The sequence below is a fragment of the Pseudoliparis swirei genome, chromosome 21 (genome assembly GCF_029220125.1).
Source record: "Pseudoliparis swirei isolate HS2019 ecotype Mariana Trench chromosome 21, NWPU_hadal_v1, whole genome shotgun sequence".
Taxonomy (NCBI): domain Eukaryota; kingdom Metazoa; phylum Chordata; class Actinopteri; order Perciformes; family Liparidae; genus Pseudoliparis; species Pseudoliparis swirei.
Window position 1 is genome coordinate 2,848,430 of NC_079408.1, and position 16,773 is coordinate 2,865,202.

General features: G+C 45.8%; 1 protein-coding gene across 3 annotated transcripts in view; it reads right to left on the bottom strand.

Moving 5' to 3' along the window:
* nhsl2 (NHS-like 2) overlaps positions 1 to 13,689 on the bottom strand; it is a 56,335-nt gene extending 42,646 nt beyond the window's left edge. For 2 of the 3 annotated variants that reach the window (XM_056442517.1, XM_056442516.1), the window contains exon 1: positions 13,287 to 13,689. In XM_056442517.1, the coding sequence (XP_056298492.1) occupies positions 13,287 to 13,569 (283 nt within the window). In that variant the 5' untranslated portion in view covers positions 13,570 to 13,689. Of the gene's footprint in view, positions 1 to 2,119; positions 2,244 to 4,524; positions 6,348 to 13,286 lie in introns of those variants that run through there. The other variant, XM_056442518.1, reaches the window with a different exon arrangement.
* Between the last annotated feature and the right edge of the window lie 3,084 nt (positions 13,690 to 16,773).

Genomic DNA, 16,773 nt, shown 5'->3' on the forward strand with positions numbered 1-16,773 from the left:
AGGGGGCGACTCCTCTGGTTGTATAGAAGTCTATGCTTCATGTGTTAAAGCTCCTCTCGTTGCTGCGGCAACATCACAAACCTCCGAGACCCGTTGAACATCCCATAATACAACACGCTGAATTATCCCCCGCCGCCTGCCGACGGGCTTCAAGGTCAAGTGTGTGTGTGTGTGTGTGTGTGTGTGTGTGTGTGTGTGTTACTGTGCAGCTCTGCAGCATGACAAACACTCTGCATGTGCTTTTAGAGCATCCTCTTCCTCCCTCTTGCAACCAGTCCATCATCATCATCTTCCTCATCTTCATCTTCATCGTTGTCGCTCAGCTCCCAAAAAAGAAATGCACTCCTATTTTCTTTTCTTCTCTCACTCGTGGCTCCCCCTTTCCTCCTCCTCCTCTCTCTTCATCCTCTTCCTCACCTCCCACAGCCCCCCTCTCACACTCCATCCTCTCCTTCCCTTCCTCTTCCTCTTCCTCCTCTCGCCCCTTCTCGAGGAAGCGAGTAAGAAAGGCAGATTTACATGAGCTGTCGTCTACGCTACTCCCTCCCTCTCTCTCTCTCTCTTCCTGCCTCCCTCCCTCTCTCTCTCTCTCGCCCCCTGTAGATAATTAAAGAGCCCACTAGTGATCCCGTCCAATCAAACACTTGAACTCTCTCGTTGTGAGCAAAATGTGGGAGACATCACACCTCAGTGTTTGCACACTTTTTGCGGCAAGTAAACCCAAAGCTAGTGGAAGAGAACACACACACACACACAGACACACACACACACAGACAGACACACACACACACAGACACACACACACAGACACACACACACAGACAGACACACAGACACACACACAAAGTCAGCACACAGCCAAGAGGCAAAAGACCAATTGACCCAGTTCAATCAAACCTGGCAACCCAGAGGAAAGACGAGAAGACTGGAGGAGAAGAAGGATGGATGAAACATGACTAGACATATAAATGGATGGATGAAACATGACTAGACATATAAATGGATGGATGAAACATGACTAGACATATATATACATGGATGGATGATAAGAGGAATGAATGAAAAAATAAAAAAATGGAAAAGGAAATGATGAATGGAGATGGATTAATGCGAGATAACAATAGCACATATATATATAAATATATATATATATCCATATTTATATAAATATATATATATAAATATATTTATACATATATATATAAATATATCTATATATCCATATTTATATAAATATATATAAATATAAATATATACACATATATATATAAATAAAAATATATATAAAAATAAATACACATATATATAAAAATATATACACATATATATATATATATAAATACATAAATATATATACATAAATATATTAACATATATACATATATATAAAAATATATACACATATACATATAAATTTATATAAATATATATATATACACTTATATATATATATAAATATATATACACGTATATATATATGTATATATATATATATAATGGAGAGGTGAATGCAATAACCTGCCACAGATGGATCAATAGTCCAGTCTACAAAGAGGAGCATGGATGGAGAACAGGTGAATGGAGGAAGGATGCAAAATGGAGCAAAGGCAGCACGACTATTGGCTGGAAAGCCGGCGCTAGAGGGATCAATAGACTGATCGATTGATAGGGGACCGAATAGAGGTGGGCCGAGTGTGTCGAATGAATGAGGAGACGAGGAAAGGACACGAGAACATACAAGATAAGAGATCACGAGACCAGAGGGACGAATACATTGAGGCTCGCCACGGTAGATGTGTGTGTGTGTGTGTGTGTGTGTGTGTGTGTGTGTGTGTGTGTGTGTGTGTGTGTGTGTGTGTGCGTGCGTGTGTGTGTGTGTGTGTGTGCGTGTGTGTGTGTGTGGAGAAAAGACGCATGCTCGGCTTCTCGGCGACGTGAGCGACACACAGATCGACTGAAACGTGTGTGTGTGTGTGTGTGTGTCTGTGTGAGTGTGTGTGTGTGTGTGTGAACGGGCATAGGGGTGAAGAGACATTCTGGAGAGGAGAGAGAGACGCATCCACGGATGGAGAGAATAGCGACGCCAATGCGATCCGCGAATAGAGAGCTAGAAGAGTACCTGTTGCCGATGTGGGTCGGTGTCTTCCTTTGGGCCGGCGCTGGGAACTGCCCACACTATTCTTCCTGTCCCAGAACATCACTGCCTCATTCCACCAGCACACACACACACACACACACACTGACTGGCAGAGAGAGAGAGAGAGAGAGAGTGTCTGGTGTGTTAAAGCATGTGCAAGACAAGCGAGAAGTGTGTGTGAGAGAGAGAGAGGCAGCGTCACAGCATCACTGGAGCCGCCTGCACCCCGGAGTGTGTGACTGCATGTCTGTGTGTGTGTGTGTGTGTGTGTGTGTGTGTGTGTGTGTGTGTGTGTGTGTGTGTGTGTGTGTGTGTGTGTGTGTGTGTGTGTGTGTGTGTGTGATTGCGGCTGAACGAGAGCGGGTGAGTGACAGAAGACGAGAGAGAGAGAGAGAGAGAGGTGTGAGCTTGCCTGAGTGCACCGCGCTACGTGAGCTGTTGACAAAGCAGTCTGTGTGTGTGTGTGCGTGTGTGAGAGAGAGAGAGGGGGGGGGGGGGGGAGTGTGTGTGTTCATGTGAGCAACATCCACACATCTCAATGAAAGGTTTGGCTGTTGCCGATGAGCATGTGTGTGTGTGTGTGTGTGTGTGTGTGTGTGTGTGTGTGTGTGTGTGTGTGTGACGGAGCATTCGTTGCAGCCGGTCTCATCCAGCCGCTGCCGTTCAATTCATAAAGAGCGAGGCAGAGAGCAGCCAATCAGAAGCCAGAGACCGAGAGAGACCGCGAGAGAGAGAGAGAGAGAGAGAGAGAGAGAGAGAGAGAGAGGTGGATGGAGTGAGGGAGGTGGGGTTGGACTTCTCTCTGGACCCTGAGATCAAAGAATGTGTGTCTGCATCATCCATTCATAAATATTGTTTACATGTTGGTAGCATGTGAAGTGTTACGTGTTGGTAGCATGTGAAGTGTGACGTGTTGGTAGCATGTGAAGCGTTACGTGTTGGTAGCATGTGAAGTGTTACGTGTTGGTAGCATGTGAAGTGTGACGTGTTGGTAGCATGTGAAGCGTTACGTGTTGGTAGCATGTGAAGTGTTACGTGTTGGTAGCATGTGAAGCGTTACGTGTTGTAGCATGTGAAGTGTGATGTGTTGGTAGCATGTGAAGTGTTACGTGTTGGTAGCATGTGAAGCGTTACGTGTTGTAGCATGTGAAGTGTGATGTGTTGGTAGCATGTGAAGTGTGATGTGTTGGTAGCATGTGAAGTGTTACGTGTTGGTAGCATGTGAAGTGTTACGTGTTGGTAGCATGTGAAGTGTGATGTGTTGGTAGCATGTGAAGTGTGACGTGTTGGTAGCATGTGAAGTGTGACGTGTTGGTAGCATGTGAAGTGTTACGTGTTGGTAGCATGTGAAGTGTGACGTGTTGGTAGCATGTGAAGTGTTACGTGTTGGTAGCATGTGAAGTGTGACGTGTTGGTAGCATGTGAAGTGTGACGTGTTGGTAGCATGTGAAGTGTGACGTGTTGGTAGCATGTGAAGTGTTACGTGTTGGTAGCATGTGATGTGTGACGTGTTGGTAGCATGTGATGTGTGACGTGTTGGTAGCATGTGAAGTGTTACGTGTTGGTAGCATGTGATGTGTGACGTGTTGGTAGCATGTGAAGTGTGACGTGTTGGTAGCATGTGAAGTGTTACGTGTTGGTAGCATGTGATGTGTGACGTGTTGGTAGCATGTGATGTGTGACGTGTTGGTAGCATGTGAAGTGTTACGTGTTGGTAGCATGTGAAGTGTGACGTGTTGGTAGCATGTGAAGTGTGACGTGTTGGTAGCATGTGAAGTGTTACGTGTTGGTAGCATGTGAAGTGTTACGTGTTGGTAGCATGTGATGTGTTACGTGTTGGTAGCATGTGATGTGTGACGTGTTGGTAGCATGTGAAGCGTTACGCGTTTCCACGGGAACAGATTTTATTCACTGAACCGATCAGAAGAGGGGGAAGAGGAATCACACCGACAGAGGGAGAGATGAATAAATGAAGACGTGACACCGAGCGGCTTCAGACGGAGGGAGAGAAGATTAGAAGTGAAGTGAGAGAATGAGATGGAGAGAGAGGGGGAGGAGAGAGAGGGAGCGAGAGGGGGAGGAGAGAGAGAGAGGGGGAGCGAGAGGGGGAGAGAGAGGGAGAGAGGGGGAGGAGAGAGAGGTACCTTCAACCTCGCCCCCTGAATCCCCCCAAAGAAATCTTCTTTTATTTTGAAAATCCCACCATTATACGCCCACATTGAGATGTAACTAGACAACATTCTCTGGCGATAGTCGGTTAAATAACCCAAAAAACATAAAACATAAATCACTAATATGACAAAACAAACGCAACTCGAGGATAAAAGTCGTAGTTTCATAATAATAAATATTAATAACAATACAAATATGTTATTACAACAAGGTACCTTAAAGGAGCAGGTTGAGTTCCCTCTGGGTCAGTGAGCAGGAACCGAAATGAGAGGAAGAGGAGGAGGAGGAGGAGGAGGATAAAACAACTCAGTCCACAAAGTGTCCACACAGGAAGAAAGGAAAGGAGGAGGAGGTGTCCACAAATGTTGGCACATATTGATACACACACACACACACACACAAACACACACATATTCAGACCAATCCAACAGAGCGGACATCTGGCCCAGAGTGGATTGTGGGTAAATAACTGCTCTTTAATGATGCCCGCTGACCAGAACACAGATTACACTCTGATACACACTGTGTGTGTGTGTGTGTGTGTGTGTGTGTGTGTGTGTGCAAATATTGACACACACACACACAACACAATGTGTATCAGACGCAATTGTGACAAAATACTGCAAACATTCTCTCTCCTGACCACCAGGGGGCGACTCCTCTGGTTAAAAAAGTATTTATTAAAAAGAAGCCCAAAAATAAAAACTCTTCGTATTCCGAAGAGAAAATAAAAGTTTATTTATGAGGAGAAATAATGGAATAATGGATATTATTCCATCTCTGTCTATCTTCCTCTATTTTTCCCATTTCATCTCCTCCACTCTCCTCATTGTTCTTCTCGCCCTCCGCCCATGTCTACAGCTTCCTCCTCCTCTCATCCCTCCAGCTCTCTCTCTCTCCTTTACTCTCCTCTTCTCCCCAGAGGAGAGGTGTTATTCAAAATAAAAGTTGTGTTGTTTAATTAACTCCCTGAAGACGCTGGCTGTAGTTTGTAAAGCCCAATTATCCTGTTAGTCCATAGCAACAACAAAAATAAAATTAATACAAAATTAAATTAAAATGTAGCTTTGATTATAGAAATACATAAATAATCTAGTTTAGTTTATTTTTTTTCTAACTTATTTTTTTCCCCCCGCACTGTATGGTATTAAAGAGAACAGAAAATAAGTATATAATAAATATAAATAAAACTATCTCAGAACTATATTTTCCTCACAGCTGACGATCTAAAACGTCATTCAACGGAAGAAAACAAACCCAGCCTAATCCCGTAATGGAGCTATTTTGTACTTTAATCCTTCGCGATCCGTTCCGGCTTCTTAAAATATTTTGTACGATGGCGTCTGGCCGTTCTCACGCCGGAGACGACATCTGCTGCGACAGCCGGTTAAAAAATATATAGAATCCATTATCGTTTTTTTCCGATCTGAAATCCAGGCTGTTGCGCAATAGGAGGCCCTGCTCGCCGCAGCCGGTCACACGCTTGTTGACTGTTGATTGTTGACTGTTGACTGTTGACTTTTGAAATCTGCCGACCGCTCAAGTTGCAGTTCACGTTCGGCCAAAAGTTTCACCGCCGCGTCGTTGTTTTTTATCGTCGGTAAAATCGTCGAAATTCATACGTGAATTCTTGAGGAGTGGCCGAGGTCACTTTGACCTTTGACCTTCGACCACCAGATTCTCACCGGTCCAGGTGGACGTTTGAGACAAAACTTCACGACGACGGGATGCACCGATTCGATTTGTGTACGTCAAAGGTCAAAGGTCACTGTGAGCCCACGTGCAGCCCGTGCTGTGGCATCTCTAGAACAACATTTTAGATAAAATATTTGGGTTTGTGTTCTTAGAGCGGAGTGAGACCTCTGTAGCTCCGCCTCCAACAGCTCGAGGCTACATTAGCCGCTACTCGCGCAACACGCCTCCTATTGCATCATCTTTATTAAACATAACTTAAAACTTTACTAAATCAATAACAAGATTAACACTTAAAAAACTGTGTTTTGTGTTAATTAATATCTATTAAATGAATAATAGTCAACTTTATGTAGTAATAAATGACTGCGTTCTGTGTTGAGTTAAATGGTAGCCGAATTAACGAAATGTTTATTAATTAATTATCACTTAATTTCATGTGAATACATTTTATTATTTATTTAATTAATTTTTTTAAATAAATTCATCTTCAGTTGAAGGAGATTTTAAAAAATGTCATTTAGGAATGTAGTGTGTAGTGGGGGGTTAGTGTCACACACACACACACACACACACACACACACAGACCGCCAGAACCACCAGAACCACCAGAACCATCAGAACCACCAGAACCACCAGAACCATCAGAACCACCAGAATCACCAGAACCATCAGAATCACCAGAACCATCAGAATCACCAGAACCACCAGAACCATCAGAATCACCAGAACCGCTCGCTACGCCCCACCTTGACCCACGCTGGTCATGTGACCCTGAGGTTAAAGTTAGCCACTTCCTGCAAGATCGGGAGCAGATTACGGAGGGAGGATGATTTGGTCCGCGGGGCGACTCCTCTTCCTCCTCATCCTCCTCTTCCTCCTCTTCCTCTTCTTCCTCCTCTTCCTCCTCTCGCTCCTCCAGAGGACACAAAGGGAGAGGGGGGGGGGATCTTTAAGTGGAAACAGATGGGAGTTAAATGGGGAATGATGGAGGAGAGAGGAGACTTATAAAGACTTAGGAGTCACCCCCTGGTGGTGAGGAGAGAGAATGCAGCTTTAACACATGAAGCATAGACTTCTATACAACCAGAGGAGTCGCCCCCTGGTGGTCAGGAGAGGGAATGCAGCTTTAACACATGAAGCATAGACTTCTATACAACCAGAGGAGTCGCCCCCTGGTGGTCAGGAGAGGGAATGCAGCTTTAACACATGAAGCATAGACTTCTATACAACCAGAGGAGTCGCCCCCTGGTGGTCAGGAGAGGGAATGCAGCTTTAACACATGAAGCATAGACTTCTATACAACCAGAGGAGTCTCCCCCTGGTGGTCAGGAGAGGGAATGCAGCTTTAACACATGAAGCATATACTTCTATACAACCAGAGGAGTCGCCCCCTGGTGGTCAGGAGAGGGAATGCAGCTTTAACACATGAAGCATAGACTTCTATACAACCAGAGGAGTCGCCCCCTGGTGGTCAGGAGAGAGAATGCAGCTTTAACACATGAAGCATAGACTTCTATACAACCAGAGGAGTCGCCCCCTGGTGGTCAGGAGAGAGAATGCAGCTTTAACACGTGAAGCATAGACTTCTCGACTGAATCTCGTCCTCTCGACCAAACCTCTGGCTTCATTAAAGCTTTTCAGACGTTTTATAAAGTTGAAGTGAGTCTCCAGTCATTCGGGGAGGAAGAGGTTCCTCTTCCTCTTCCTCCCCGAAGCACCAATCAAATCCTTTCACGCCTTCAAGGACCAATCACATGTGTAAATGTGAATGCCGCCTGTTCCTGGTGATTGACAGCTGGTCTTTGCCCAAGTAGAGACCCCGTATAGGTCTCTGACATGACCTGTCAATCACCTGTAGCTCCGCCCCTAAAGCGTCCCCTTATGGCCTGTGTGACTCTACAGACCATAAAGTATAAATGATGACATCATGCTGTATAGAAGAAGACTTGAAGCTAGAGACTGAGACATGAACTCATGTTTACTGAGAGACATGATATAGACTTCTATACAACCAGAGGAGTCGCCCCCTGGTGGTCAGGAGAGAGAATGCAGCTTTAACACATGAAGCATAGACTTCTATACAACCAGAGGAGTCGCCCTCTGGTGGTCAGGAGAGAGAACGTCCTGCATGACAAACTCGAAAATATCTTAAAATATATATCACACACAGAGACTGGAGCCTACTTCAAAGAGCAAAGCAGGGGGGGGAGAGGGAGAGAGAGAGAGAGAGAGAGAGAGAGAGAGAGAGGCAGGTTCACACAAAGCAGGAACTGAAACCGTGTTCTGCACAAAATATTGTTCTTTCTTTTTATTATTTAACATATTTGTATTATTTTATTCTGCCTTGTGTCCGTGTTTCCTCGAGAGGTCAGAGGTCATGGATCTGTGTCAGAAGACACGAGAGCTTTAAGTAACTTCAAGTTTGTTTTCTTTGATTATCTTTGTTCTCTGAACAACGCTGAGCATCCATCAACAGATCATCGTCATAATCATAATCAGAATAATAATAATCACAAGCATAATTAATATAATAATCATAATCATAATAATACGCATAATTATTTTAATAACCATAATCATAATCATGATAATAAGAATCATAATAATAATCATAATAATTATTATGATTATTATTATAATCATAATAATCTCAGCCTGCAGCCTGAAACCAACTCGTGTTCATACATTTATTTCATATTTAATATTTAATAAAAATAAACTAAAGGTCACAAGAGCTTTGGGGACACAGAATAAAAGAGAGAGGGGGGGGGGGAGGGGGGGAAGAGAGGAAAGAGGGGAGAGAGGGGGAGAGGAGGGAGAGAGGGGGAGGGGGAGAGAGAGGAAAGAGGGGAGAGAGGGGGAGAGGAGGGAGAGAGGGGGAGGGGGAGAGAGAGAAAGCCAACTTTAAATCATTTGCATATGAAATAGTCCCTGGCACTTAGATCAAAAACTAGAGTTGGAAGGAGGCGCACACACACACACACACACATACACACATACACACACACACCCATACACACCCACACATACACACACACCCACACACACACACATACACACACACACATACACACATACACATACAGACACACACACATACACACACATATACACACATACACACACACATACAGACACACACACACATATACACACATACACACACATACCATATACACCCATACACACACACACACACACACACACATACACACCCATACACACACCCACATACACACACCCATACACACCCATACACACACATATACACACCTATATACACCATACACACACACATACACATACACACACATACACACACATACACACATATACACACACACATACACATACACCCATACACACACACACACACACACCCATACACACCCATACACACACACCCATACACACACACACACACACACCCATACACACACACACACACACACAGGCTCAGAGGATGGATGAAGCATTCCTTCGCAGAGGGCATCCTACCACAGTAACACTCTTTCATTTTCCACCGCCCACTCACCAAAATCATCCCCCTCTCTCTCTCTCTCTCCCCCCCTGTCTTCCTCTTCTTTATCTCCCCGTCCTTCTCATCCTCTCCTCCGCTCCGCCCATCCCTCTCTCCTTGCTTTTCATCAGATAGAAGTGAAGATAGAATGTGTGGACGCAAAGAAACATATTTATTTATATTTATATATTTATTTTAATATATATTTATATAGATATATTTAGATTTATTTTTATTTTTACCTCTGCCCGCTCACCTCTTTTCGTCTGTTTTCTCTGCTTGCCCTCCGTCCTCCCTCCCTCTCTTTCTCTCTCTCTCTTTTATCCTTCTCTCTTTCTCTCTCTCTCTTTTCTCCTTCTCTCTTTCTCCCTCTCTCACGATTCTCAACGATCTGCAGAATGAGATAGAGAGCACACACACACACACACACACACACAGTGAGAGACGATGATGTCTGCAGGAAGTGATTAGAGAGACGACGTCTAAATGTCTTCGAGGTTTAAGAAGTCAGACTCACACTTTGAATGTGTGTAAACTCTTCACACACACACACACACACACACATACATATATACACATACACACACACACACACACAGAGCGTTTCTGCACATGGAGTTTTACCACCGGGCCTCTTCCTGTGTGACGTCACCATGGTAACCGAAGCTGCTGTCTCCTTGTAGGTTAAAGTTAAAGTTACACACCGGATATTAAACCACCTAAAGATCCCTCCTCCTGATGATCCTCCTCTTCCTCCTCCTGATGATCCTCCTCTTCCTTGAAGAGGGTTTCCTTCTCTTCCTCTTCTTGTACACTTTTTCACTTCCTTCCCCCCTTTTGGCTTCATGTCTCCTAAACTGAGATTAATGCACATTCAGCAAAGGCCAACAGGGAGGAACTTTAGTCATGAGGTAGACGTCCACCGTGGGAACGAGGGAGAGAGAGAGGGCGAGAGGGGGGGAGAGAGAGGGGGAGAGGGAGAGAGAGGAGAGAGAGAGAGAGAGGAAGGAGAGAGGAGAGAGAGGAGAGAGAGAGAGGGGGGGAGAGAGAGGGGAGAGAGAGAGAGAGGGGAGAGGAGAGAGAGAGGGAGAGGAGAGAGAGAGGGAGGAGAGAGGGAGGAGAGAGGGAGGAGAGAGGAGAGAGAGGGGGAGAGAGAGAGGGGGGAGAGAGAGAGGAGAGGAGGAGAGGAGAGGAGAGAGGAGAGAGGAGAGGGAGAGAGAGAGAGGGAGAGAGGAGAGGGAGAGAGAGAGGGAGAGAGAGAGAGGAGAGGGAGAGGGAGAGAGGGAGAGGGAGAGAGAGGGGGAGAGGGAGAAAGAGAGGGGGAGAAGGGAGGGGAAGAGGGAGAGAGAGAGGGAGAGAGAGAGGGGGGAGAGAGAGAGGGAGATAGAGAGAGGGGGAGAGGGGGAGAGGGAGAGAGAGAGGGAGATAGAGAGAGGGGGAGAGGGAGAGTTAAAGTCTCTTTCTTGAAGCATTTTTTTATTTTCATTGCATGATTTGGAGCTTTAGAGTGAAGCATTTCCCACAATGCATTGCACCTCCCTGTATGTAAACATATAGAAATATCTTTCTTTCCACATATTTCTCGTTCAATACGCCGCCGCCTACATTACCCACAATGCAACACAGGCGCCAAACCGTTCAGTCCAACACCGCGTTTCATTGTTATAAACAACGTGCGACCGAGTCCGACCGCACGACGACTCGAGTGACGTCACTCGAGGAAACCATCGGACTGCGGAGACAGACTTCACGCAACGTTTTTCTTCAAGCCACGCCCCCTTATTGGATGACATCATAGCAGGTGTGTTGGAGGGATGAAAACACCTGCTGTGACATCATCCGGGTAGACGACAGAGGAAGAGGAGGAGGAAGAGGAAGATGAGGAGGAGGAGGAGGAGGAAGGTGGTTTCCAAGAGAATTAGGAATAATGTTGGTTTTTTTAATAAAAAGAAAACATGAAACTCCGGCTCTCACATTCCTGACATTCTCCTCTCGGGGGTCAAAACCCTGAAATGAAAAACCTGGCCTCACAAACCCACTTCCTCTTCCTCTCTCAGTGAGCCCCCCCCCCCTCCCTCCTCCTCCCTCCTCCTCCTCCTCCTCACACACACATGATATTTGACTCTGAGTGAATTCGGGTGGGAAAACAAACCCCGTCCAAAACGCCCCGAGCAACTTTGACCCACTTTCATTATTTTACTCTGCAGGGGGGGGGTCAGGGGGCGTGGTCAGAAGCGGGGGGCAGAGGGGTCAGCCCACGTCCACCAGGGGGACAGAAGGTCATCATTACCAGTTTTGAGGCGTGACCTGAACCTAACGTACCTCCAGTGAATCCTGTGGTCCAATAGAACGCATCGATCACAACAACAACAACAACAAACGGTGTCACTCGGCACCAACGAAGAAGAGAACAATATGACTGAAAATGAAGGCATGGATTTAAGACTTTAAATCTATGATCGGATAACAGAATAATCGTGTTGCTGAGAGACGGAGGAGAGAGAGAGGAGAGAGAGGATGATAAGAGGAGAGAGAGAGAGGATGATAAGAGGAGAGAGAGAGGATGATAAGAGGAGAGAGGATGATAGGAGGAGAGAGGGAGAGAGAGAGGATGATGATGATAAGGGGAGAAGAGAGAGATAGAGAGAGAGATAGATAGATAGAGAGAGAGAGAGGATGATAGGAGGAGAGAGAGAGAGAGAGAGAGAGAGAGGCCCATGTGGCTCTATTGATTCGGCCCACATTGTTAGTGATAGTCAGAACCCACACAGGATATAGAGGAGGATCTTCTCACACACACACACACACACACACACACACATTAAAGTAAACTAGAAGACGCTTCGTTGTGTTTTATCTCTCCTCCTCTCCTCATTCCAGCTCTACATCTGGTCTGTGTTTAGAGGGACTTTCATATCTCTCACACACACACACACACACACACACACACACACACACACACACACACACACACACACACACACACACACACACACACACACACACACACACACACACACACACACACACACACACACACACACACACACACACACACACACACACACACCTCACTCTTTGAGCCGCAGCGCAAACAAAGAAGAAGAAGTGAGACTGAGCTTCGTGCAAAGTTTGCAGTTAAAACGGGTCACGTGAGCCCCTCCGGAGTGACCCGAACCCGATTCAACCCCAAATGAGCCATGAGTGACGTCAGAGGAGAAGGTCACGGGGTCAGAGTGACAGGTAGAGAGAGACGACCCTCCAACGCGCGCGCGCGACGCCTCTGTTTGTACAGTTACACGGCGTGCTGCCTTCAGGGGCATCATGTAAACCCCGCAGGAAGAACGAAAAGACAAATAATCAGTCACAATAAGTTACCTCAGAAGTATAAATCACTTCCGGTTGTCACGAGTGTTTAAAACACTCATCCTTCCATCGGCTCGCCGTGGTCACGTGGTCTCTACGTCACTTTGATCTGCTGAGATGAAACGTTCCCGCTGTTTCCCAGCAGAGTTTAAATCACTTTTCCGCAACAACTAAAACAGAAAGAGAGAAAGTAAAGTCCCATATTTCCTGCAGCCCGTGAACGCGCGCGCACGTCCCCGCCAGCTGACAATAACAAACCCTCCAATAACAACGGAGATGCGCAGTGGCCTCTTTACTTTTTTTTAAGTAATAAAAAAAGTATATCATAAAGTTTGCCTGCTCCCCCTCCTGTGAGTGCACGCGTGTGCGTGTGTGCGCGCGTGTCTTTCCTCTTACTTCTCTCCGGGGGTTCGCTGACCAGCGCCGCAACGCGCCGCCGCAGCCGCACCGCGCGGCCCTCCAGCGCGCCGGAGCGGCGGCACGCGGCGGCCAGCTGCCCCTCCAGCTCCTCCAGGACGCCCACGGAGTGGCGGGACAGGTCCGCGAGCTGCCGGAGCACCGAGCAGAGCGCGAAGCTGCTCACGTCGGCCAGGTCGACGAACACCGGCCGCTCCGCCCGCCGCGCGCCGTCGGGCTTGCACATGTCCTTCGGAAGTATGATCCGTTTGCAGAAAGGCATGATTACTCCAAACAACAACAACAACAACAACAACAACAAAGTCTACAGACGGTCAAGTTATATTCCCGTGGTCCTCCGAGACAGATCCTCCCGCGCCGCCGTTGGAGCGCTTTGGAGCGAGTTGCGCGTCGTGCGCACTCATTGCTTTTTTTCGTGCGTGTGTGCGTCTGTGTGTGTGTGTGTTGGAGAGGAGAGACTCAGCTGCTCTGGAGATTTAGTGTCAAAGCAGCCAGAGTGTAACAGGCGACACATCCGGTTTACCCTTTCAAGATAAAAGCCCGAATTAGGTACAATTATTTTGTGCCAAAGTGGATTAAAGACGTGAATTAAATCTTAATTTCATTATATTTACTGTCATGTGAAAAGTTTATAGACTATATATAACGTTCGTAATATTTTACTCAGCATAATAAGACATAAATACACTTAAATAATAAAAATAAACTTTTATTTTGAGCTATGCTACTAAAAATGTATCTACGTGTAAATATAAACACGTCTTTACATGAAGCCGGTTTATAAAGAACCATTTTACATTAGTGTGTTTGTTTAAGCATTCATATTCTAATCATTTAAACATTTATTTCGTAGTGATTGTGCTACTCTGGGCAGATTTCTAGTTTCCTCCTCGCGCGCTTTTATTTTGTAGTAACATGACCGGAAATCAGATCTCAGTCTGCGCGACTTGACGGGTGACGCTGGGCGTAACAGTCCGGTGTTCCCCGAGAAGGAGAACCTGTGGAGGAGGAGGAGGAGAGTGAGGATGAGGGGCAAAAGGAAGAAGAAAAGTAAGGAGGAGGGAGGGGGGGTGAAGGAGTCCTCCATGCTTCACTGTGCGCGCACACGTGTGTGTATTTGTGTGCACGTGTGTCAGCAGGTAAGGAAGAGAAGGAGCAGAAGAAAGAGAGTTAACATTGTGCAAATACTTTTCTCTCCTGACCACCAGGGGGCGACTCCTCTGGTTGTATAGAAGCCTCTGCGTCACGTGTGAAGGGGGAGGAGCTTCGCCTCCACAGTTCATGTTCACTTCCTCTCCTGAGGAATGACTCACGACCTTCTCTCCTTTCCTAAAGGACGGATCTCCTGCAGCTGGAGGACACTCGGCCAACTTCTCTGCTTCACTTTCTCTGGAGCCTTGTGAACACCCCCCCCCCAAAGAAAAGCACATCTGGTCCTCGGAGCCCCCCGGGCCCGTTAGCAGCCCCTCCCAAAAGTGAACTTGGCTACCTAAATGTTTTTGTTCTTCAAGTCTGTCGGTGGAATGAAGAGAGGAAGAGAGAGAGGGAATTTCAACATTTCCTTTACATTGATACGATTGAAAACATCAACATCAGTGTATGTGTGTGTGTATGTGTGTGTGTATGTGTGTGTGTGTGCGCAGCCAAAACGTTGAAAAAGAGAGAAGAAAAAGAGGAAGAAGCGTCATGACGTCATCAGACGTCGTCGCTCATGACAACAGAACAAACGAGCCGACAGTCGATCACATGGGAGCGAATGATGAGAAACATCTGTCCTCCTCCTCCTCCATCGTTCCTCCTCTTCCTCAGATGACTGAGCTCATTGTTTCAGCAGCTCCGCCCACTTCCATAGTTTTGAAACCTTCGCCCTCCGAAGTTCACGAGTTTTAAAAAAACTGAGCTGTCATTAAACAGGAATGTAAACAGGAAGTGAAAGGGGAACGTATACAGGAAGTGAAAGGGGAAAGAAAACCGGAAGAAAAATGTACAAAGAGGAATATAGACAGGAAGTGAAAGGGGAATGTAAACAGGAAGTGAGGAATGTAAACAGGAAGTAAGTGAGGAATGTAAACAGGAAGTGAGCTCAGCATCTTCAGCTGCAACAGGAACATTAAACTTAGTTTTACTGAAGGTAGTCAGATATTTATTAATCTATAAATATATATTTGTCTTTCATTGCACTAATAAGTTATAATTGATTTGAAGTGTTATCCTCCTGGTGAGAAGACAGTAAACACGGTGAGATAACTGTTATTCTCTGCACCCTTCAGTGTGTCTGTGTGTGTGTGTGTGTAAGTGTGTGTGTGTCGAGTCTCATGTTCAAGGACTTAACAGCTGGTCCCAGACCTGTTAACATAAATCATTTCAGAGCTACATGTATTTACTGGACGTCTCCAAGCTGTTTTCTTAAAGGTGTACACACCTGTTTGAGAACAAGTACCGAGGACCTTCAGGTGGTACTAGTACCTTCACTAGTTCTGACTCCGTCCTCCCGCTGCCAGAGAAACGGATTAAACCGCCATGAAGCGAGTCAGAGCAGCATGGGAGTGTGTGTGTGTGTGTGTATATACATATACACACACATATTATGTGTGTGTGTGTGTGTGTATATGTGTGTGTGTGTCCAGGTTTCTGCAGTGCAGAGCAGACGGTTTCCCAGCAGTCACCATATGGACCGGTACTGAAGTACAGAACAGAGATGGAGGGACAGAAATGGTAGGAGGGAGGATAGAGGGAGAGATGAAAAGAGCGAGGGAGAGATGGAAAAGAGAGGAGGGAGGTGAGATGGAGAAAGAGGAGACAGGAAAGAGGTGGGAATTAATGTCGGGAGAGGACACAGGGGGAGAGAGAACGACTGGTAAGAAGGAAACAACCGGAGGAGGGAGGGAAGTTTAGGAAATGATGGAGGGAGGAGGGTTAATGAAAGATGGAAAGTGAGAAGGAAACAAGGTAGAAATCAATTTGAGGAAGGATGAAAGGGAACAATTAAGTCACATGAGGGAGGGAATTAAGAGAATTAATGATGGGAGGGATGAAGAGAAGAGGGAGGGAAAGGATGGTAGGAGTCAATTTCAGGAAGGAAGTGAGCAACTGAAAAGAGGAATGGAGGAGAAAAGGAAGGGAGCAAAATCACAAGAGATAAGGAAAGCTGGAGGAAACACAAAGAAAGATGGAGAAGGAAGTAGGAAAGGAGATGTAAAGAAAAATACTGAAGGAAAGACAAAAACACGGAACAATGAAGGAGAAAGGGGCGTGGCTTAAAGAGGAGAGAAAGGAAAGAGGGATTAAGAGGACGAACAGATGGCAGGAAGAGAGTATGGAGGGATTAAGGAGATGTTGTTGCTGTCGATGGATAAAAATAAATAGTTCCCCGAAAATTGATACGGAGTTGGATTTTTGATTAAGATTTACACCAAAAAAAACTCCTCATGGGAATTTAAAATAAATAAATAGTTAAAAATAAACT